This window comes from Filicampus tigris, chromosome 11, assembly GCF_054856515.1.
Source record: "Filicampus tigris isolate MCC_2025a chromosome 11, RoL_Ftig_1.0, whole genome shotgun sequence".
Taxonomy (NCBI): Eukaryota; Metazoa; Chordata; class Actinopteri; order Syngnathiformes; family Syngnathidae; genus Filicampus; species Filicampus tigris.
The window spans coordinates 24,388,610-24,412,643 of NC_141227.1; the positions used below are offsets into that span (position 1 = coordinate 24,388,610).

Genomic DNA, 24,034 nt, shown 5'->3' on the forward strand with positions numbered 1-24,034 from the left:
CTTCCTCTTACTTGCGCAACCCCCCCCCCCCCCCCATCGGGCCCCCCCCCCCCCCCCCCCCCGTCTGTGCACGTGCCTGTGCCTCAGCGGACGTGAACAAACACCGAGAAGACAATTTCATGAATTGTAGAAGAAGAAGAAGTGCATGCTTGATTTGGGATGCATTTCGTTTTGATCCCGTGGTTCCCTTTCATGAAAGCGGCCCGCCCACTACTTGAGTACATTCCAGTATGTGATGGAGTCTTTTCATCAAGTAAGAAGCCCAATAAGTCATCAGGCTCCCTGTGCATGTGCGATATTGATTAGCTAATGTACATTGCATCCACTGAGAGGGAGGGGGCCAGGGGGCAGTTCTCCTCCGTCCCTGCCGGTGTCTTTTTTTTTTTTTCTTTTTTTCTCTCCTCCTCCTCCCTGGTGTATTCCAGTATGGCGTCTGGGCTCGGCGTCAGCACATTGCAGCAAATCGTCACCTCAGGGCGGCTCGCATAGGACAAAGTCAACGAACCGGCATCCAGTCGTGACGCGCTCGGCCCAACCAGCCCGGCCCGGCCCGACCCAGCCCCGGCGCGGCTTCCCATTGGCGGAGCGGCGGCCGGGAGGCGGGACCCAGCATCACCCCCACCATCCCTCCTCCCTCCTCCGAGCCCGGCGTGAGGCGGCGGGGACGGCGGCGGAGGGGCGGGGGCGGGGGCGGGGGGAGATGTTCGCCGAGCCGCCACCACTGTCGCTCGGTCTTTCGCTCGGTGCGTCCTCCTCCTCCTCCTCCTCCTCCTCTTCCTCCTCCTCCTCCTCCTCCTCCTCCTCCTCCTCGTCCTCCTCCTTCTCGTCGTTCTCCTCCTCGTCCTCCTCCTGGTCGTCGTCGTTTCGCTCCTCGGCCGCCTCTCGCTCCCGCTGCTCGTCCATCATGGCTCTCAACATCCCCGGCGTGAGCGTCATGATGTTCTTCTACCTTCTGGTGCTGGCCATCGGCGTGTGGGCCTCCTTCAAGTCCAAGCGGGAGGCCAAGAAGTGCCGCGGAGACCAGACGGAGATGGCGCTGCTCGGCAACCGCGGCATCAACCTGGCCGTCGGCATCTTCACCATGACGGGCGAGTACAGCCGCCGAGGCGCCTTTTTCTTCTTTTTCTCTTTTCCCCTTTCGGGCCATTGCGCCGCTTTAGGCGTGGGAAATGGGCCAAATGAATCCGAATTCGACCTCCGTTTCACCTCGTCCACGTGACGGCTCAAGCCTCGTTGTGCGGTTCGAGGTGTCGACAAGGCACAGTAGGATGCACAACATGCGCTCCATCGCAGGTACAGACTTTGCACATACGAAAGAAACAAAGTCAGGCGCTCACGACAAAATACATTCGAAGGGCGGACGCATGATATACACGCGATGTACAAATGGTACACTATAGACCTTAAATCTGACGTAATAGCGGTACATTCGAGGTGGATAGAGTATCACATATGACGTAAGTATGCTAAAGCAGAGTGGACGTCATTGCGGTGGTAAATAACATGTACACAGTAAATATGCTGTAAAAATGATAGGACGTTTTGTATGATGCAAAATCTTAGTCTACATTAGGGGTACATATGTCAATTGTAATGTGCATAAGACACGAAAAACGAAAAAATACATTATAAATGTGTAGAACTTTAAATGTAAAGTAAAATGGTACATTTCGGATGCATACACGTTAAAGATGATGTCAAATTGTACCTTAGAGGCATATAGACATTAATTATGACCTAATGGTACATTAACAAAGGATAATGTAAACATGCCAAATTAGAGGTGACGTTAAACACTAGCTAAATATGGTACATAAGAGCTACACATTAAATATGATGTAAAAATGCTCCCTTAAAGGCATACAGTACATGAAACGGGGTGTAGTTTGGTACATTAGATGTGAAATAGGATCATTCAATCACCTGAGTTATAATGGAGGAGGAACTAGAACCCGTAAATCAAAACAAAAACACATCAGAGGTACACAGATTAAATACAGCGGCTATAAAAAGGCTTCACACCCCTGTTCAAAAGGTCAGTTTTTTGTGGTGTTAAAAAAAAAAAAAAATAGACCAAGATAAACCAAGATCAAAACTTTTCCCACCGTTGTTGTGGCCTTTAACCTGGACTACTCAACTGAAACAAACTCAAATCTTTTCAAGAAGGGACTTTGGCAAAAATGGACCCTCTCACATTCAAACTCATGTAAATTTGGAGTCAACACACACCAGCCACCATTTCAAGTGCCCTTGATTAAAACCCAAACAAAGTTCAGATGTTCTAGTCAACTTTTCCTGACATTTTTGTCGTCACCTCGTACAGCACAAGCTGTAATCTGCAGAGAGCTCCCACAGCATCTGAGCCATCTCATTTGTCAAAGATTTCGGTCAGGAGAGGGATACAAAAGAATTTCCAAGGCAATTGGAGAAAACTCGAACCCTAAAACAATGACCAACTACTGGTCATCCCTCCAGAATCGATGAAAAGACGGGAAGAAAGATGATCGCTGGGAGGCTGCCAGCAACACTGAAGGAGCTGAAGGAATTTCTGGCAAGTACTGGCAGTTGAGTACATTGAGTACAGTACTGGCGTGGCAGCAAACTGCCGTCGTCTATGCCTTACCACGAAAAACAAGTGCATAAAAACGCTGGTGTATATTTAGTTCCCCTTCTTCAAAGATTTCCTTTCTGTTTTTCATTTGAGCTGTAGGTCAGAATAATGCTTGAAAGCGTTTTGAAATGATTTATCATCACAAATATCTGTCATTTTATGACGCAAAGCTGGCATCTGAACGAGGGTGTGTAGACTTTTCATATCCACTGTATGTGCGCATGGCGGATCACAGTTGTATTAAATATCACTAAAATCTCAAATTATGATGTCAAATCATCACCAAAATGCGATTTTAAGTCTGTGTCAAACCCGATTACACTCCCTTCGAGGTCTTTTGTAATGGAATTACGGCCCATTCCAGGTGCACAGAATAAAATATAACCTGCTTTTGTTAAATTACAGGCCTCAAGAACTTCAAAATGCAACCATAAAGGTGTTTAGAGAGGACCTAAGAATGGTACGTTATTTGACGGGGGGGGGGGGATTTGATGTAAATATGCCACATTAGAGCAGTGCAGAAGATAAATACCCTGAGGTAAGTTTGGAATCAATTTCAAACCAAGTGTTCCCTGAACGGCAAAGACGTGTTGTGTGTCCGAGTGGTGATGCCAAAGATCAAAGTTAACGGTGTCAGGACTTTCAAATAGCTTGTTAGTTTCATCTTGCAAAATTGTTGCCAATCCTAAAATTAGCAGGACAAATTGGTGGAGTGGGTTGCGAGCTAGACTTTCTCCTCAGGAACTCGTCATGGTCCCAATGACACGGTAGCTACTGGACAATACTGCACAGTCCAACTCTGCCTGAGCGGCCATCCCAAGCGGCGGCGCCTCCGCTGCTGGCACGCAAGTACTGCGCCGCGTTTGGCCCCCTTTGGCTTCCGGACACCGTCGGTCCATCGACCAGTTTGGCACGATCCATCCGGTCCTGCGCGCACACGCGCACGCACGCACGCACGCACGCACGCACGCTCAGGGTAAAGCAGGGGCATTGACTGTGGTGTCAATTTGATCCACTCGAGGTTTATATACGTGAAATGATAAAAACGATGCTACATATGGAACGTCAAGTATGATTTCACTATGCGCATTCGAGTGTGTTTCCCAACATCTTAGATGAGCAAAATCTCAAGAAAAAAGTCCAAATGCCGGAAGAATGATGATTCAAATTGCTTAGTCCTCGTGCGCGAATTTGAGAGTAGTAAACAAAATCGTCAGCACAAATTTTCCGCTTGCCTCCATTTTTCCTCTTCCTCATTTGGAGAAAACGACGGAAACGTTCAATGCGTCATATTGAATGTGAATTAACATTGTGAATTGAACCTATTTCTGTGCATTATAATGAATGTACCTTCTGTGTACCTCTAATGTTGCATGTTAATGGATTGTACATCGCTAATGTACCATGTTGCAAACATCCTGTTTGTGGTCTGTGACACCATTGGGGATGTCTAACGTACGGCGCGCAGGCCACAAGCGGCCCGTCAGGGACTCCGACAGCGGACACATGAGCTACAGGTCTTCTATGAAAGTAACTGTTGTTGCTACTTTGTCCACTGGAGGTCACACTGATCAACTTCAACGGCCACTTCAGTAACTTTGTAAAATTGGCCATTATTCAGGATTTGACGCCTGATATTGATGCACTCGTTGCGACCAAAAGATGCTGGTGAAAGACGACTTTGTCTCAAATGGCGCTGTGCCACCTTTGCGCTGTGAAGGATGCACGTGGCTGAAAATGCAGAAATATTCGGAGGGACCAACTGTTGCAAAAATGGCAGTCAACAGCTTCGGTTGTGCAACTCGGTGAAACCCTTTTCACGCACTGCCACGACTCGTACGTATTTTGATGTCTACGGCTACGAGGCAGGGGATCGACCACACCCGCTTCCTGAAAACTTCCCATGAGTTTGTAGGCTGTGATGAGTCAGTCGAGGTTGTCAAGATTTCCAGATAGATTCAAGAAGTCAACCCAAGCATATATTTTTTCCAAGAAATTGTTCTATGCAGGCCCACGAGTTGAAACACGGCATTCGGATCAAGATTGCCTTTGTGGAATATGAGTTAAGCCGTTTTTGTCCATCTCAGGGGGCGGCCATTTTGTCTCTTGCTCTGGACCGAAAATGGCATCACAGTTGCTCGGGTGATTGGTCGTTACCTGAGCAACTGTGATGTCATTTTCAGTCCACAGAAGTGACAAAATGGCCGCCCGCTGAGATGGACAAAAACGGCTTAACTCATATTCCACAAAGGCAATATTGATCCGGATGCCGTGTTTCAACTCGTGGGCCTGCATAGAACATATTTTTGGGGGGGAAAAAAGTTTGGTTTGACTTCCCGTTTCAGGTCAAATGAAAAGGATTTCTCGCTCATTACACGTTATTTTATGAACGGTCCATACATCCACTTTGATGTGTAAATTGCATGTTTTAAAGGACAACTATCATTCGTGATACTGTTGAAATTGTTTTTGTTCATAAATTTCAAATTGCTGATGTGATTTGCTACAAGATAATAACACTGGTCAACAGCAAATCTGAATCCGAGATGGGTTTATGTCTCCCTAAAACCGATGTCAAAATTGCCTTGACATTTTTTCTAGCACATCGTTTTTTGGAGATATTTTCATTTTAGTTTTTTGAGAATGGCCTCTAAAAGCTTGCTCAATACGAATTTGACCATGCGGTGTGATTTGGAGCGATGACGTTTCAAGGGGAAAAAAAAAAATTCACCCTTTGCTGAACCTAACCTTTCATTCATAAATAGTGCTAGATATATTACTCTACAATATATTGTTATTTTGGGACGAGGAATAATATGCAAATATTATATACAGTTATTTGTATCTCGTTAGGTCAGGAATTTCCTGGTCCGGCCCACTTGGGCTCAAATTGGGCTGAATGTGGCCCCTCAACTAGAGGAATTGGACATCCGAGAGGTTCGTGTTTTAGCGGGTGGCCCTAAATAGTGCCTCTTTGTTGTCAACATTGCAAAGCTGCAAAGAGAATCAACTGATATGATTGGATACTCAAGGTGGCATGACCCCCAGAGGGCTCCTGGCTGGTTCCTTGCACATAGAACCGTCTACTGTAAGATCAAACTTGATGCGTCTGCAGGTCCGTCCATAAAATGTGACGTAGGTATGCAACGTAAGTGGCGTATGGGCGATGCATCGGATCGGTTGGTGGCGTGCAAACACGAAGAGGTGCCGAGATGTGATGTGTGCGCGTGTGTCTTGTGTCAACAGCCACGTGGGTCGGCGGCGGGTTCATCGTGGGCACGGCGGAGGCCGTCTACAACCCGTCCATGGGGCTCATCTGGGCCGTCATGCCCGTCACGGCCACCATGTGCTTCATCTTCGGTGAGCGCTCCTTTTTAGGGCAGGCCGCCGCGGCTCGCCGCCTCTCGCTCGGCGCCCGGGCCCCGGCGCCGTCGCCTCTTTTTCGCAAAGCGCCATAAAAAATGCCCCCCCAAAAAATCAAGCGGTGACGTCCAAACAAGGAGAGTCTCGTCGCGCCCTCACAACAGGAGGATTTGTGTCCTTAAGAACACTTAAGTCGCGTTGGCGCTGGAGTCCAAATAGGGTTTACAAGGTCCGAGGCTGACCCCTCCTGGGTTCAGAAGAATCAAAAGTGGGCCAACAAAGCCTGGCTGCAAGTAGCATGTGATCACAACAATCACAATAACAACTCGAGAAGGCCATTTCTGTGGAAATTGGGCGCGTGCTGATTGCTGAAGAGCTGACGCCAAAGCCCTTTGGGCAATGTGGAAAGTCGGACGAAAGTCGGACGACTTTCCACATTGAATGAGGGGGAGGATGTTTTCAAACTTGGGACGCTTTGAGCTGGGCAAATGGCTGAGGGGTAGAAAGGCCACTTTAGGTGCAGAGTAAGGATTTTAAAAAGGAAAATGTGCAATTCTGCAGACATTGGCAATTGTTCAAAAATGACAAACAATTCCCAATGAACGAGCTGAACATTTTGACTTTGGAATGGTTTGAATTGGTGGAGGAACGTGGAAACTTTAGAAGGACAAGAAAGAGTTGTAGCAATAATAAGATTGCCAAATGTTCTTTTGGGGGGGGGGGTGGAAGAACGTGACTCATTGGAAAAGATACACCACGCTGACTAGACGACATGTGTTGCCTGCTTCCTGCCCCCACTTATGTGCTCGTCATTGTTACGACCTTCAAGTGCTCCGCTGATAGCCTCCAAGGTCACAGTGGAAATCTCTTAAAGCGACAGCGCACCGCCGGAAAGCTGCCTTGGGATTCACTGACTTCACAATCAGCGCATTTATTCCACACCAGAATGAAAAAAAAAAAGATTATAACGTGATAGCTTTCCCGTTTCATGTGATCAGGTTGACTTCCGCATTGGGCCAAACAAAACAAAGCAATTCCTTTCAGTTCAGCTCATTGGCAGAGTCCTTTATGCTTCTTACGAATCACTTGCTAGCTACGTAAATACTAATACTGGAAAAAAAGAAACAAAGGCCACGTGTTTATCAAGGTTGTACATCTCAAAAGAAACACACATGACATAGTGCCTCGCTAGTAATTGGATCGCTGAACAATCTCGCTGCTATTAAAACCTGTTCTCATATCTTAGCATCTTGCTTTACCAGACTGTCGGCAGCAGAATATTTCTTTGAAAAACCGTGCTAGGGCCCAACCGATTCATCGGCCAGCCGATATTGGCTCTTTTTAAGACCTAAGACAACATATGATTGCACTCTCTGTTAATACTAAAGGACAAATGAATGTCAAATCCCTTGTAATTCACGTCTTGACTGATTTAAGTATTAAGGGACCAAAAGAGAAGTTATTTCATTCAGTACGTATATTTTGTATCCATCAACTGATTACCTGGTTATCTGAATTTGACTTCTGCCAAATATCACAGTAGGCATCGGCCTCCAAAAAATCCTTATCAGTCCGGATAATGACTATGCGGATAATTCTTGGATAGCAGCAGTTCTGCTGTGTGTTTATTTTACATGGCTACTAGGAAAATGCAGTTGTTAAAGGGGCTGCAAAATTACAGTCATTATTCTGTTCAACGGAACTGTTATTCCACAAACGCAATGCTAATCAGAGTTTTCCAGTCTTGTTACGGTGGCATACAATGTATTTTTGCTTTAAACACGTTGCGCTTTAGTTCCCCTTTAACCGGCTATAGAAAATGGCCGACGGACTGGCTAGATGGATGACTAACAAATATGACGGGGTCGGGTGGCATTAAAAAAAAAAAACGAAGCGGGCCATTTGTGGCATGACATAAGTGCACTCAGACAACAGGTTGCGTAAGGTCACGTGCTGTACGTGCAGATTAGCGGACATTCCTTCGCCACATGAAAGTCACATGATTGATCCTCTTACTCTTGATCAACGGACATTTTCTCTCCCCGTCTGTGTGTGTGCGTGCGTGTGTGTGTGTGGGTGTCTGCGCAGTATTTTCACGCAGCAGTTCATACAGTATATTATGTAACGGGTTCCTTAACCGAGTGTTTGGCAGCCGTGCAGCACATGCTTGCATCTCGAGATACGAGCGGGCCGTCTTACACGTTTTTTGAGATACGACCTGTCGTACGGTCTTTTTTTTTGTTTTTTCTTTCTTTGACTTGTGAGTACAAACTTGAGAAACGGGCGCTGTGGAGTGGCAGTGGCTCAACTCACTTCACGACATGCGGCGGTTTAGCAGATAACGACTGATTCTGCAAAAAAGAGGCTCCGAGCTGTTTATTGCCACTCTCATTTGAAGTCTACTCGAAAGCTACACAGAAAACAAAAAGAGAATTAAACGTCTGTAGGGGTCGCTTGTAATCGTGCATGCCAACTTTAAAATAGCAACGTTTTCGCCAGAGTTTTTGTGTCCCTCAAAAATGTGATTTATTTTGGAGAAGAAGAATAACAATAATAGTCAAATTCATCATGTCTACAAAAATGATATGGATTATGGACTAATTCTACGTGGTGTATTTAAAATAACCAAATAATGCCCCTGCTAGCTTCGTGCTAGCACATAGACAGACTAATGATTAACATCGGTTTTAAGTCTAGGTCAGAGTTTCAAATTAGGGTTGCAAGCCCGGGTTAGGCTTTCAAATGAGGGTTTAAAGGAAGGAGTTAGGGTGCTAAGGGTGCTTTATACTGAAAATGGTCGGATCACGTCATTGTCTTTGGCTAGCTTGTGGTGGCTCCTTCAGCCACGCTTACTTTAGGATGTGTTATTCCCAGCGAGTGTCAACATTCATCTGTTTGTGCTGACGTCCTTTGGTGCATACAGACGGCAGCCGGTTGCGGCCGTCTCCCAAATCATCCCTGAAGCATCTTTTTTTTCTTGCTGTCTTTGCCTGTTTGCGTCCCCAAGGCGGCCTGTTCTTCGCCGAGCCGATGCGCAACAGCAAGTACGTGACCATGATGGACCCCTTCCACATCAAGTACGGCAAAGTGGCCACGGCCGCCCTCTCCCTGGCCGCGCTCGTCTCCGAGATTATGTGGGTGACGGGCACGCTCATAGGATTAGGTAAGAATGCCTGCGCACGCCGTACCCGCCACGCACGACGGCAGCTGGGCGCCAGTGTCGAGTGAAACGCAAGCGGTGCGCGGCCGCTTTTAGCTCGCAGCTACAAATGTACGTGTTGGCTTTTCCCGTGGGAGAGCGTCGGCCGACCCGCACGAAACAAGACGGAATGCAGTGGGGCTAGCGAGCGGGCCGGCCCGCAAATAGCGACAATCCACGGATAATTGACGCCGCTTATAAATAACCCAAAAAATAAAAGCTGCTCTTAAAAACGACATTGAAAAAACGGGTTGAATCCGTGGGTATGCGAGGGTCCACTTTACACTTTTCAGGGTGCTAGCTAGCCCCACGTTTGGTGGCGTTGCCCTTTTGGCAAAAGTGCCACCCTTTCAAGCTGTCGTTGTAAAGTTGACTAACGGTAATCAGGCCATCAAACAACCTGGATTGTTTTTGAGGCGCTGGACTGACAACTGGCCCTTGCAATAAATGTAACTTATTATTTAACAAATTGAACATCATTATTCAAGTTTTTTTTAACCAAAAACCCAAGACAGACTCACAGCAGTAAATCTCCAATTTCTGCCATCCTCCACGAAAGCAGACTTTGTGGGGGTTTTCCCAAATGAAACACTTGCAAACATTTGCTTTTACTCTGGAAAACAACAATCAACATTTTTGACAATTTTCTGGCAGCTTTTACGGGCCAAAGCTGTGACGGAATCATCATCGATTTATACCCCTGCATTTTGTTTTGCGCTGTGACTTTGACATAATGTCCTGTTTTTCAATAAAAGGATGTTAATTAACAATTGATTGTTGTCCCATTCGTTGATTAATTAAAAAAATAATTGCCGGATGAATCAATTCAAAGAATCGTTAGTTGCTGCCCTACTTTGCACTTTGTTGTCAGTAATATTCTCTTTATTTGGAAAGCAAATGTCTGAATGGACTTTTCATCAGGGTCTCGAAGGCTTAAACTGAGCGCCCCCAGCGCCCCGCGCCCCCCTCCGCCTGAGAGAGGGCCCCCTAGTGGCACAAATGTTGACGAGTGACTGTGGAGCAAGACATGCGATCTGTGTTTATTGTGCGCAGTTGGCCGCGCTGTCCAACTGTGACGCTGCGATTTCTCGTTATGCTTGCGGTCTTCTCACCATTTGTTGCCAGGAAAGTGGGAACGCCAAAGCCAATATTGTTTTTTCAACACTAACCCTGCACGTTTGTGGGCACTTCACTTACCGGTACTTTTTTTTTTTTTTGATCATTTTGCTGTGCTCATGTGGGGAAAAAAGTCTGATTTTGTCATTTCCAACTTCAGTTCTTTCAACATTTCACCTACATCCAAGTTTACCTTTTGGGCTCGATATGAAACCCCTGATATATTTTTTTGTGCATTCCCCATTATCAGCAGGATTGAATCCTTCTCCTTGGCTAAAATTAGTATACAATATAAATTGTCCGATACATCTCAAGTAACAATTTTATTTTGGTTATTAAGGTTTGAAAAAATGAAAGTGAATGGTGTTTTATACCACTAACAATAAGTGATGTTCGTAAAAAAAAAAAAAAAAGACGACATAAAATATCTTATGACAGACTAATCTGAAAAATCGGAACCATAGAAAGACCTTTGAAAAAAATAATGGAGGTAATCCGTCATTTGTATTTTAGCTTTGACTTGTGTAAGAAAATTCAGTGCACCCTGAAATGTTTGACTGCATGTAAATGTGTTTCTCAGTAAAGCAACAACAATGATCTCAAGGGGTGACGACTCGTTAGCACCTCTGCCTCGCACTTCAGAGGCTGTGGGTTCAAATCCGAGCTCATCCTCATGCTTTTGACTTTCGCCAGTTTCTTGCCACAGTCCCAAAATGTGCGTGAGCTTCACTGAAGACGAATTGTCCTTTGGTGCAATTATCCGTTGACATCAAGTTCAAAATTTCAGGTTGCACCAAAGGAATTATCGAGAGCGGTCAAAACAAAAATGTCAGGCGTGACGATTGCTTCCAGTGTCAATGTTTCATTGTTGTGGCCACAAATGGCCGAGGTTGCTCAAGCGTGTGTGCGTGTGTGCGCGCCATGCAGGCGTGACCATGAGCGTGATCCTGGATCTGTCGTACACGGTGAGCATCTGGATCTCGGCCGCCGTGGCCATCACCTACACGCTGCTGGGCGGACTCTACTCGGTGGCCTACACTGACATCATCCAGCTGGTGCTCATCTTCATCAGCCTGGTCAGTACTCGCTCTTCTCGCTTTGGCCGGCGCGCTTTCTCTTTGTGGTTGTTCATCCTGATGGTTCGCGATGTTGCTGTTGCGGTGGTGGTGGTTGTCCTAGTTGCTGCTGTTGTTGTTGTTGTTGTTTTGGAGACTTGACAAGTGAGGGCACTCACAGAGACATCTTGGCAAGCGCTATCACCTCAGCTGGCCGGGAGAGCAGCGCGTCAAGTGCCGGCGTCACTTTGTGGAATATTTGTCACATGCCTTCATGTGTCATCTGACGCTTGAAGGCTAAGGCATTTGCTAACGCGACAGGGCAAAGAGGGCTTTTGGAGTTTCTGCTCTTGGGTCTCCGAACGGAACCACCATCATATTTCTTTTAACATTAATTGTCACACAATTATATTATTTTCCGTTTCTATCTATCTATCTATCGAGCTATCTATCGATCTATCTAACTCTATCCATCCATCCATGCGTTATGGCAACACTGGTGTTAAAAACAGAGTAGCTTTGCAATGCGGAGGTTTATGACTCACTAAAAATTCACTCGCAGAGATCCTTTCATTTTCAACAAAAGGGTTCAGATTTTTTGGCCTTTTTTTTTTTTTCTTTTTTTTTTTTTACACGAATGAAAATCCGAAGCGTTTCACTCTTCACTCTGTCAAGATAAAAGGCCGAGCCGCCGAACAAGCTGTCCTCTTTGCCTGCCCCAACAGCAGAAAACGATCAGAAGAAACAGTCAACCGTATATCATCCACATTGTCGGCATTACTCTTCAGAATACATTTAAATGCCTTACAGATGTCGCTGGTTGGCAACCCATCAAAATCCCAGGAACTGCTTTCATATTAGCCATTTTCATGACGTCTTTGACTGAGTGCTACAGCGATACTCTCATTTGATGAAATACCCGCCACGCAGAGGACCCTACATGACGTGGAGCAGCTAGCTGTTAGCATCTGGACTTTTCTCCGCGTCGTCTTGACAGGCTTACCGCCGTGGTGTTGGTTCAGCTCTGCGGCCTTTAGCATCACGTTGACGGGGAGCACGCTAGCAAAAGTGCCAAAACTGTCATCGCGTGAACCACCGCGGCGGACGTGTGCTTGTCGTCGTCGTGCGCAAAGACGTGCGAACACCAAAGCAGAGCCGACGCAAATTTGAACTCGGACCCCTGAAGCGGACTCGAAAATGCAGCCCGCAACTTTGTCAGTTGCTCCGTGAGCGCTGCAGCTGCGGTCGCAAGTCTGCGGCCTGTAGCGTAACGTTGGCGAGCAGCGTGCTCAATGTGTGCCTGTTGTTGAAACCCCCCCCCCACAGTGGATGTGCGTCCCCTTCGCTCTGATGAGCCCGGCCGTGACGGACATCACCCAGACGGCGTACAACTACACCTTCCAGCCGCCCTGGGTGGGCACGCTGGAGGAGGACCGAGTGTGGCGCTGGATCGATAACTTCTTAATCCTGGTGAGTGAGAGGCCCCCCGAAAAAGTCAGGGAGAATCTTCGGCGTTGTTACCGTTCTTTTGATGTTATTGAAACAAAAAAGTGCTTATGTGTGAATACCGAATATCCAATTCATCCACAGTGTTGCCTTGAGATACGAGTTGAATTGAGAATGCCCTTAATCTGTTCCAGCCTCCCAAAAAACACAACCAAAAAATGGTATCCGTTCCTTCATGAGTAAAATTGCATTCTATAATAATGCGCTTGATCAAAAATATATTGCTGCGACATAACTGAATAGAATATAATGCATTAGACAGTTTGCGCATCATGATTTCTTTATTGCGGCTCAGATTGGCCACAGCGGGGGAGTATAATACAGTCATCAAGAGACAAAGGAAGACGAGTTTCACAACTACTGTGGGTGCTCAATAAGCAGTTAAATGCAGTAATAATCATTTTCTGCATTACATTGCCTGCCTACACGTGTTGCTGCACCGTTTGTATTCAAATAGCCATTGCTGACAACGTCAAGCCACCGCCACATGGATGCTATTTGTTAGCCTGTCTATGGCGTTTTGCCTTGTTTGTTGGCATTCGGCTAAGCGAACTTTCCCAATGCGGTTGTTTCGCATGCACAAGGTGGCACATTTTGGGCGCGTTCAGTTTGAAAGCGTGACGTCAAACAGCTTCAAGTCTGCTTCTGAAGAACATGTTCAGATGTTATCCGGCAAACTGCTGCTTGAGTTGAATTCACCGTCGGCACACGGCGCTCGCATGTCGGTATTTTTGCATCCAATCCATTCTTCACTCGTTCTTGCGTCTTCTCGCCAAGGGTTTGGGCAACCTGGGCCTTCAGAACTTCCACCAGAGGACTTTGTCTGCCGCCTCGTCCACCACGGCCAAGATCACCTGCTTCGCCGCCGCCTTCATCGTCCCCACGCTGGGAATTCCTCCCATCCTGCTGGGCGCGGCGGCCGCCTCCACAGGTACGCGGGCCGAAAGCCTATTTGGAAGGAATTTACCGCCATAGTGCCGCCCGTGTGCCCGAAAAGTCAGAAAAGTCAGTGGCATCTCTGCTCAATGGTGTCTTTTGTCAGACTGGAACATGACGTCATACGGTTCTCCGTCTCCGTTCGAGCGAGGTCAGACGGGCCTGGTGCTGCCCATCGTGCTGCAGCACCTCACCCCTCAGTACATCTCCATCGTGGGCATCGGCGCCGTGGCGGCCGCCGTCATGTCCTCCACCGACTCGGCCCTGCTTTCCGCCGCCTCCATCTTCACTTCCAACATCTACAAGAGCATCCTCAGGACTCAGGTGAGGTGGGGGGCGGGGGAGGGAGGCATTCCTACGGGTCTCGGGAGTGGCGGGGGGGGGGGGGCGGCCTTCCTCCTGGGCTAGGCCTTTAGTCATCAATCATCTGCCCCAGACGTAACATTTGCTTTCCAAAGTCGCCCACCACAGTTGGTTCAAAGTAACAATGACCAGCTTCATCATTGATGATTTGAGTCTTCATCCCAAGATGATGAGCATATGCATGCATACAATATCTACTACATTTTTTTTTTTTTTCAAGAATATGTTCTTTGCGGGCCCACTAGTTAAAGCTCGGCATTCGGATGAATATTGCTTTTGCGGAATAGGAGTTCCGGCCGTTGTAGCCATGTCATTTTGTCGCTTCTGTCGACCGAAAATGACATCACGGTTGCTCGGGGCGCGGCCAATCGCGGCTCGCCGGTTCCCTGTAGTTGAGGCGTTCCCTGAGCCCCGGGCGGTCCGTTGTGATGTCATTTTCAGTCGGCAGAAGTGGCAAAACGGCCGCCCGCCCCCCGAGACGGAAAAGAATTCTACAAACGCAATATTCATCGGAATGCCATGTTTGGACTAGCGAAGGTGCAGAGAACATATTGGTGCAAAGAATTATTGGGAGTTGACTTGCCCTTTGAAACCAAGCGACAGCGACCTGCCGGACCGTTGACATTGTGAATCTCAACATCGTCCCAAAATGCTCTGCATCCATGAACAGCATATTGCTTTTTCCACCCACCCGCTCAAAACATCAAGGTGAGTTTCCCAGGGGTGTGCGATTTATGAAAAGCGAGTGTTGACGAGCAGCTCCGTTCAAAGTGCGACGCTGCGCAAAAGGTCCCCCCGGCCGGCCGGTGAAAGCGAGGTCAGAAGGCGGCGAGTGACTTTGGCGCCCGGCGCCTCCCCGTCCCTTCCGTCAGGCTTCCGAGCAGGAGCTGCAGTGGGTGATCCGCGCCTCGGTGGTGGTGGTGGGCCTGGCGGGCACGTCGCTGACCTTCCTGGACAACAGCGTGCTGATGATCTGGATGCTGCGCTCGGACCTGACCTACACGCTGATGCTGCCGCAGCTGGTGTGCGTGCTCTTCTTCGCCGTGTCCAACGGCTACGGGGCCGTCCTGGGCTGCCTGAGCGGGATGCTCTTCCGGGTGCTGTGCGGCGAGCCGGTGCTGGGCATCCCGCCCGCGCTGCGCTTCCCGGGCGGCGCGCTGGTGGACGGCGTCTACGTGCAGAGCTGGCCCATCCGCACCATCTGCATGCTGGCGGCGGTGGCGTCCATTTTGTCCTTCTCCTTCCTGGCCTCGCTGCTTTTCCACAAAGGCGTGATCCCCGAGAGGTGGGACTTCTTCCAAGTGCTGACGCGGGACCCGGCCGAGACGCCCGACGGCTCCAAGTACGACGTCAAAGACGACGACGTGAAGGAACAGAACGAGAGCAACGAAGTGTGCGAACCCATGCTGGAATCAACTTTTTAGCGGGCGTGACTTTGATTGAAACGCCGCCGTACGCAATGGTTTAGGAACAAAACGTATGCAAGTTTAGTAGTACAGTACAGTAATCCCCCGCTATTGGTGGGCCGCCCCGTCGTGACCCGCCGTGTACGTTCCCTTCCATTTGCGAGCGGCAGAGGAAAAGCCCAAAATGAAGAGGGGACTTTTAGCGGAGACCAGTTGGCCACCTGCCGCTCGCGGACGCGCCTTTGCGCCGTCTCCTGCAGACGAGCCGGGTGGACGGGGAGTCGTGCGAATTCAAACGTCTTTTTCTCGGACCTTTTGCCATTCTGCCCACCGCTCTGCCAGACCTGCTGAAGACCGAGGAGGAGACGTCGTGGCGACGTTTCCGCGAGACTCCCCCCCCCAAAAATCCAACATGTTTGCGTTCGGCGGGACTCCCCGGCCACCCGACTGGTCTGCAGGAGACTCGAGTCCCCATCGGGTCGCCTGCGAGTCTCCGGACCTCCCAGATAGGCCCCCGAAGCTAAGCCTAGGCGCGTCAACCTCCCGGTCCTGCCGCATTGCAGCCTTTTTATGCAGCCCGCCAAAGCCAATCGCGCGATCGGACATCAGGAGTCATGCTCGCAATTTGGCCCAAAGTTGCAAATCGTTTTCACTTGGAACGCGCTCAAAGCAGAGTTGCCCACGTTGCCGGCCGTTGTTGAGCGTTTCCACGAGGCTTTTCATTTGATCTGGATTCCATGCCAGTCAATAGCGATTGGAATGCTTTGATGGCGATTCCCAGAGAAGTAGAAATCCGCATTTTCGCTTGGGGCCAACTTCATCAGTTCCTATTCCATTTGCGTGCAGCAAAACCCACCACATTTACTTTCAACTCTGGGCTCCTCGAATTGACCTGACAATCCTACCGGGTGTATACGTATTCCGTATTTGACGTGATGTACTCTTGTACTCTCCCACTCTTGATGGACTTTTCAACAACAAAACGTCTAAAAGTTGACAACGTTTGATGGATTTCTTGTGTTCCCGAATTTCATTGGAATGCAAATTGAGCCGAAAGCTCGCATTTAAAATTGAAAGTAGCCGCCGCCGCTCGCTTTGGCCGCCATTTTGTTGGCCTTTTGGCCTCCGTCCATACGACGTGAATCACACCCAAAGCGCCCGGCGCTGGTCAATCGATTCAGACGATTTGCCCAATCGATATTGTGCGGGGTGGGCCGGGGGAGGATTGCGATGCATCGATGAATTGATGTCTCCCCATTCCCACTTTGAACTGACCCGCAGATCATTGTGTTCTGCCACCATATTGGCCCCAAACCCACCAAAACAAAAAGTCAACCTGATGTCATCTGTCAGGGAGTCTGCTAACCTCGACAGTCAAGTTGTGACGTTAATTTTGGTCGGCGGCCCCCTCGCATTGGCAAACGATTCAGGCTCATTCCACAAACACAATATTCATAAGAAAAGTGTGTGCTGACTAAACGTTTTCTTGCAAAAAAAGAAAAGAGCTGTTTAGCTTCAGCTATATTTCAAATTTCAGATAATGTGCGCCTGACGATGAACCTTAGGTTCGGCCGCATCACGCGGTTTGCAGCGCGCCTTGCGTTACCCTTCGAAAATGACTTACAAATGCTTTGATTTGGGGGAAAAAAAAATGCCCTCTAAGGCTAAAGTGTCAATCGAGATGTATCACTTCAACATACTTCCTTGACATCAATTCCTATTTAGATTGGGTTTTGGCGACATCTTGTGGAAATTTTCCAGAAAGTGTAAAAAGGAAAAAAAAAAAGCAAATAGATGAGTCCGCATGCATCGTGAAGCGTGAATATGCAGGGGATTACTGTATTTTTTTTATTTTTTAATATTTTTTAAGGCGTGTATACTGAACGGTGTACACGGGGAAAAAACGACAGCTATGCTCTCTGTTTTAAGAGCTCAGCATCCTCTCTGCAATTTTATGCAGCAATGACACTTCCAGGCACAGACAGAAGGGGGCGGAAGGGGGCCAGCGTTGCCAAAAAGGACGTGAATGTGTTCAGCGTCAAGTGACTTTGCCACCAGCCGATTGTGAAACAATTTGCCAGTTTGAAAAAAGTGTTGTATATGGTTTTCTTTTCTTTTTGTTTTTAATTGTATTTTAGCTTCTTAGACAAGTAGGTGATTGTCAACAGCTGATTGTATCGTGACTGAGCGAGAAGAAGGGCTCTCAAGCACGAGCACTTAATTGTACAAAAAAAAAAAAATCAAAAAATCTGCCTGCCTATGCAACCAAGTGTGAATGATCCGTCATTAAACCCTTTGTTAGCCCCCTTTGACTTGGCATGTCATAATTACATAGCTGTCAAGAGCTGGTTGATTAAAACAACGTAACGGTGACCGGTGACCGGCTTCATTCTTAACAACCATCGGAATCTTCAAAAAAATTAAAAAATAGACCTTTTGAGTTGCCAATCTGCTCTTAAAATAGCGATTTTCTAAAGTTGTCAACGGTTGGTTTTATTTAAACAAGTGACAATGATCGCTTCCATTCTATAGCGATGATCTGTCTTCATCTTTCATCCAAAACCCCCAAAAATACTTTTTAATTTATCGCTCATCTGCTCAAAACAACGTTGAGCTTCCCAACGTTGTCGACGCTTTATTAAAACAGTCGCAATTCTTGATACTGAGATAATATACTTTGAATGGTCGATGCCAACAGTGAAATTCGTTCTTTGAGAGTTTCTGTACAAGTACAAGTACTCTGTACAAGGATCCTAACGCGAAACACGCACTGATAGCAGTTTTTACAGACGGGAAAAAAAAACAACTGAAGTTGTCAGAAAACACTAAACAGTGGCAACGTAAGATGGCTGCCCTCTGGCTTCATCCGCCAGGGACCAATTGGCAGTCCATTCACGTGTACGTTCGTGCTTTAATGGCACTTTAATGGCACTTTTTCACACCTTAAAAAAAGTCAGCATTTACGCAGGTTGCTTGCTGTTCGTGCTGTGCACTGTGCAGGGTTTTTTTTGTGTGTGTCGGGGGGGGGGGGGTCGCACTCATGCATATAACACACCTGTGGTGTATTGGTTAAATGACACCAACGAAGAAGAAATAGGTTAGCAAACAAAAAGTGTGATGAAAATGTTTGGAAGGAGGGCAACCTGCAAAAGGAATCAAATAAAGGCTCCGTGGAAAAGAATTGGCCCGTACTGCTTCAACGGAGGACGAGGACTGACAATGGAGCAGGAGTTGGCAGGTAAGCAGAGCTGTGCTGACAATGATCCGAGTGGCGAGATTTCAAGGCAATGGCAGTGGTGAAAAGTTGGGAGAGTGAAGCAACTGGAGGAAGAAGAGAGAATCAGTTGAAGTTGGTACGAAAAAAACAAAACGTTAACAAAGGAATGCCTAGCTGGGAAAACAAGTTGTGAAGAGGGAGTCTAAAGTTATTCAGGACTTGTGAATCTTAAACTATTTCTTAAAAATCAAGTTTGAGATATTGTACTTGCAACGGTGTTAAGGGACTGGGACGACATTTGTAAATGGATTTACGTGTTAGTATTTGGCTAGCAATTTGAATGTGCAATGTGTGTAATTTTTGTTGCCGTGTGCTTAGTTTTCCAGTAACCGTTTTACAGTACATGCCATTCGTCTTGTTGGGCTTGAATTTCAAATGTTGAAATAATAAATGTATTTGCTTAAGGTAAGCATACTCATGGGGATGAAAGTATTAGACTTGAAAAATATTTGTGTTGTTAGAACAGATACAAAGTATGATTAATTGTGTTAACAATGGAAATCATGCAATTAATCATGATTAAAAATATGTATCAACTGCCACTCAGACTATATCTAGCTATATCCCAGATGGATAGATTATTCTATCTATCCATCACCCATAGAACTTTTTGACCTTTTTCCACATTCCCGGCTTTAACCATAAAGATATCAAATTTGAATTTTGGAATCAACACCAAGTGGGACACACTCGCGAGGTGGAACAAAATGTATATGATATTTTTTAGAAATGAAAGTGGGGTGTCCGTTATGACTCTGCCCCTTTTACTTTCAGTGCAGTCAAGTCACTCCAGAAGTTCCCAGAGGATTTCGCAATGATCCAACGTTGACCTAAATGACTGATCATGATAGTCCATCTATGTGTAATCAATCTCAACAGAAGGGGGCCCAAATACTCACATATTAGGGCTGCACAATATTGGACAAATATGCGATATGGTTATTGAATATAATGATATCAATAGTATTTGCATATTTAACATATACCTAAGGAAATGAGATTTCTTTTATCTAATGAAAATGTTAATTACCCTAGATAACGCTCAACCATTGGATGCACATTTAACTTTGCGTCTGACCGGTCAAAATCAGATATAAGCTTACAATTCCGAAAGAAACTTCTTGCATGTCTTTGCGATAGGCATATTGCATGAGCCAGTATCGCGATATTGATTATTTTTGTATATACTGTGCAGCCCTAGTACATATGTATATGATAAATTCCGTTTTCCAAAGTTGTCAACACTTGAGCTATGAAAACAAAGTGAGGACAAGCAGCTCCATCCGTTCTCCCCGTCGTGTGTGCGATAACGAAATCCCAAATCAGCTGCCGCCGGTGGCATCGGGCATGCGACACGTGTCGCGACACTTCCCAGAAGGAAGGAGCTTGCCGCCGCTCGATCTGGCTGACAGAGCCATGGCGTGCGTTGCGTGTAAGAGACAACACGTCAAGGCTGCCAGGCCCAACCTGTCCCAGTGGACGTCGGCGCTCAAGATAAAGGAAGGCCCGCTGCTATATTAAGCGGCGCGTAGCTCGCATGCGAGGACGCTCGCTTTGATGCTTCCTCTAATGAGGCCACAAATGAGGGCAGCGCAGATGAGACTTTGCTTTTTGTCTTGTTTTGTGCCAGATGCTCACTGATGGCGGTTTTTGCTTCATGTTGACATTTTTGTTTTCCTACATGAACTGGAACGCTACAATTGGGCTAAATCAGAGCTAACAGAGGCGTGCACAGATTGCACATGCTCAACGTTGAGAGAGGGGGCACATCCCGTAGGGGTGGCTCAATGCCCCCCTTTTTTTCTTTTTTTTTTTTTTTTTGCCAATGGAAAACAGGTCCTAGGTGAGGCTCCACACAAAGCACGGCTCAAACAGCCATGCTGTACTGGAGCTGGTCAAAGTGGCAAAATGCTTGCGCTTCCCTGCGCAAGCATTTTAAAAATGAGTTGATTCTATTTTGTAATATGCGGATTTTTATTGTCAAATCCCTACACCCAAACCACAACGCAAATCCTTCTTGGGTTTATTCGTTTTGCATCATCTCAGGTGTAATGAAGTCAGTTTACCGCAGGGTGGGGCTGTAGGGCAGATAATATGCTGAGGACCAAGCAGACACTTGATTAGGTACACACGCTGCCATTACAACGATAATGCAGCTCACTGTGACATACATTGATTTAGTATATAATTATATATAAATCTGAATTATTATTGTAATGGCATTATAATCAAGATAGTTTGTTATTGTGCATTTGTATCGCTTGCTTTACTAGTTTTAGCTACACTGAGGTCGAAGATCAACAAGTATATATAGTTGATAAATATACATGTTTTCAAGAAAATATGGTATAATAGAGACAATTTGTAAAAAAATATACATTCAAACAGCAACTTATTTCTGACATGATTGTTAAAAGGGTAATTATAATAATAATAAACATTCCAAATAATTCCCTGAGTATTCCAGTCAATATTGTTTGCATCCAACGTAACAATAACATTGTATTAATAATTGATCACTGAATAGCAATCTGACCGTTTCCATCACAAGCAATATCTTTGTAAAAGCATATTTTTGTTTGTTTGACTGTACCTAATGAAGTGTCCAGCAAATTCAAGTGCAATGAAAAGGCGACTTGGAGGATGAACGGTAACCATGGAAATCCTCCTCAATGGTGGATGAAGTCATCTCATCTTCATCTTCATCTTCCAGAAGGTTCCTCTGCTTTCAGCTCAAATTGAATCTTAGAGGAGGAGGGCTTAAAAGGCTTCTTGCTTGTCTCCATCCTGATGGATGAAGCTCTGCGGTGCACTTATTTAATCATCGGCCATTAAACGCCTTACGCCCCCCGCCTCCATCGTTGCTCCCCTGCCCCATGCCCCGTGCCCCACCCATTTCTGTCCACCGTGAAGTAACATGGATCAATAGCGGCACAGGTCCAGCTTTTAAAAGAGGTTGAGGTTGCGCTGTCGTCATAGCAACAGTGTGTGTGAACGGTGGCGGTGGAGGTAGAGTCAGGTGGATGCCTCCATAAGTTCACACACTAATTGAATTTCCCCTCTAATTTGGATACCCGGGACCTGGCACAGATTGAGACATGGCCCTGGAGCCGAAGAGAGTCTTCTCTGTTCCTACTCTGATCCTCCCTGAGCCACTGGCTCTGCCTTGCCCTTGTGACAATGTCCAAACTGCTTTCACCAAGAAATGGGTGCCAGGGTGAAGATAGATGGGAAGATGCCAAGCCAGGAGAACGTCACAACTACATAACGGCCTAGTTTAAGTCATCTAATTCGGTGCCAAAAAAAGGGCTCCTTTGACATTCTTAGCGAGCAAATGTGCACGTAGCGCTTCTCCCAGATTTATTCGTTTGAGCATTTTTGCCGTAGACATGGAAAATAATGTGGAAACTTCGCAGTCAATATATTATTTGAGTTACGCGAGATGAGTGTGAATGAGTGGCAACGTAAGATGGCCGCCGATGGCACTTCTCGCTACGGCGATTCGGCGAGTAGTAAATCGCGCACGCGCAGCCACTCACCGAGCGAGCGAGCGAGGAGGAGGAGGCGAAGAAGCAGCAGGCAGCAGCAAAGGCAAAAGCAAAGGCGGCTTCAGTCTATCTTTCACCCGTTCGCTTGGTGCTGGAATTGGGGAGAAAAGTTTGGAATTTCACGCCTCGTCCTTCTTCGTTCGTTTGGGAATTCTGGACTTTTGAACCACTGACAGAAAAAGCGTCCCAACAAAAGAGCGAGCGAAAGAAGTAGTCGTCGATGACACGCGGCCAAAAAGGTAAAGACTACAATCGACAACTTTTTTTTTTTCCCCTGTTGGGCTTCGACTCGTTGGGTGCCCTCTATTTGCTGGAGCGGAATCGGGAGAAGCGCTTTCGTGTTTGCAACCAACGCGGTTATCAACGTGTTTACTTCATTCAAGGCCCTCCGGTGAATGTTTTCATTATTTGTCCATTCCACTTGTTCGCTTGTATGGTGAAGAAGCCACAAAATCACTCGATAGCTCGTGCAGCTCAACATTTTTTCCTGGGTGTTGTTGTCAGGTGATAGACGGATCCCTTCCGTTGCCGTCGTGGAAAAAAGTTACCTTCAACTCCTTTTTATTTCATTTCTCTTTTTTTAATTTATTCATTACTGCACACCTTTTTTTTCTTATTGGAAATGCATGAGAATCTCCAAGTCGTTACTAAATTTTGGTAACACGCCAATGAACAAATTGGAGGTAAAACCAGCATTTCTTCGCGTTTTTTTTTCTCTCGATGTTTGTGAAGCCTTTAGCTGCATTCCTCAGCTAGCCAACGTTTAGCTCAACTTTTCGTCTTCAGCTTCTCCGCCAATCTTGATCATTCACTTGAAACGTGTACATTTTGTTCACCTTGCAACTCCAACAGCACAATCGTGTCTTTTAAAACGGTCTTAAAGAAATATTAGTTCGTACGCTAACATAAGCTAAACTAAATGTGGCGAGTTAAAAAGTTGGAAATATTCTTTGTTGGTCTATGCTGTTTTAGTTATTGTTTACTTCCACGCTTGTTATATGTGGAGTAAAATTGCTGTCAAATAGGCATATGCGTGATTAACGATTCGTATCCGTAATGGTAATAATTTGAGTACAAATCAGAATTGTGAGGGTTTGACTTCTTTTCTTGAGAGTACGAATCAAAATTGTGAGGGTTTGAATTTTTTTCTTGACTACGAATCAAAATTGTGAGGGTTTGAATTTTTTTTTCTTGAGTACAAATCAAAATTGTGAGGGTTTGACTTCTTTTCTTGTGAGTACGGATACATATTGTGAGGGTTTGACTTCTTTTCTTGTGAGTACGGATAAAAACTGAGTGCATTGTCGTGTGAATACAACTCTCGCTTCTACGCCTATGAATCTTCACTACGCACGAATTGCCAGCTGAGGATACGAATCGCTCTGTGAGAGGACGAATCTGCACAACATGCAAATTAGAATGACGTCACGCAGGCCACAAGATGGTCCTAAGGGGAGCTAAATGATCCGCCATTCCTCCCACGCGCATGCATGAATTGTCACTGTGTTTTATATGCATCGGATTATAGTTTGTCAGTACACTGGGAAAAAAAAACGTTTAATTTTATTTTGACGAGTGGATTTTATTTTGACAAGTGGTTGCATGATATAAAACCCTCTGAATCCTATTAACTATTATCTCTTTTTCTTTTGTA

The 24,034-nt window shown here is 46.3% G+C and overlaps 2 protein-coding genes across 3 annotated transcripts in view; both read left to right on the plus strand.

The window, feature by feature from the left end:
• The first annotated feature begins 220 nt into the window (after window positions 1–220).
• On the plus strand, window positions 221–17,867 carry LOC147140268 (high-affinity choline transporter 1-like). Its single transcript, XM_086044877.1, has 8 exons — window positions 221–1,088; window positions 5,858–5,971; window positions 8,982–9,137; window positions 11,217–11,365; window positions 12,671–12,814; window positions 13,628–13,781; window positions 13,893–14,110; window positions 15,022–17,867. Exons 1-8 carry the CDS (start codon window positions 701–703, stop codon window positions 15,571–15,573), a joined length of 1,875 nt encoding a protein of 624 aa, XP_085901003.1. The 5' UTR covers window positions 221–700; the 3' UTR covers window positions 15,574–17,867.
• A 735-nt stretch (window positions 17,868–18,602) lies between these two features.
• Window positions 18,603–24,034, plus strand: part of LOC147140269 (bone morphogenetic protein receptor type-1A-like) — a 36,367-nt gene continuing 30,935 nt past the window's right edge. The window contains exon 1 of one of the 2 annotated variants that reach the window (XM_086044416.1): window positions 18,603–18,793. In XM_086044416.1, coding sequence (XP_085900542.1) covers window positions 18,673–18,793 — 121 coding nt within the window. In that variant the 5' untranslated portion in view covers window positions 18,603–18,672. The remainder of the gene's footprint in view (window positions 18,794–24,034) is intronic. The other variant, XM_086044415.1, reaches the window with a different exon arrangement.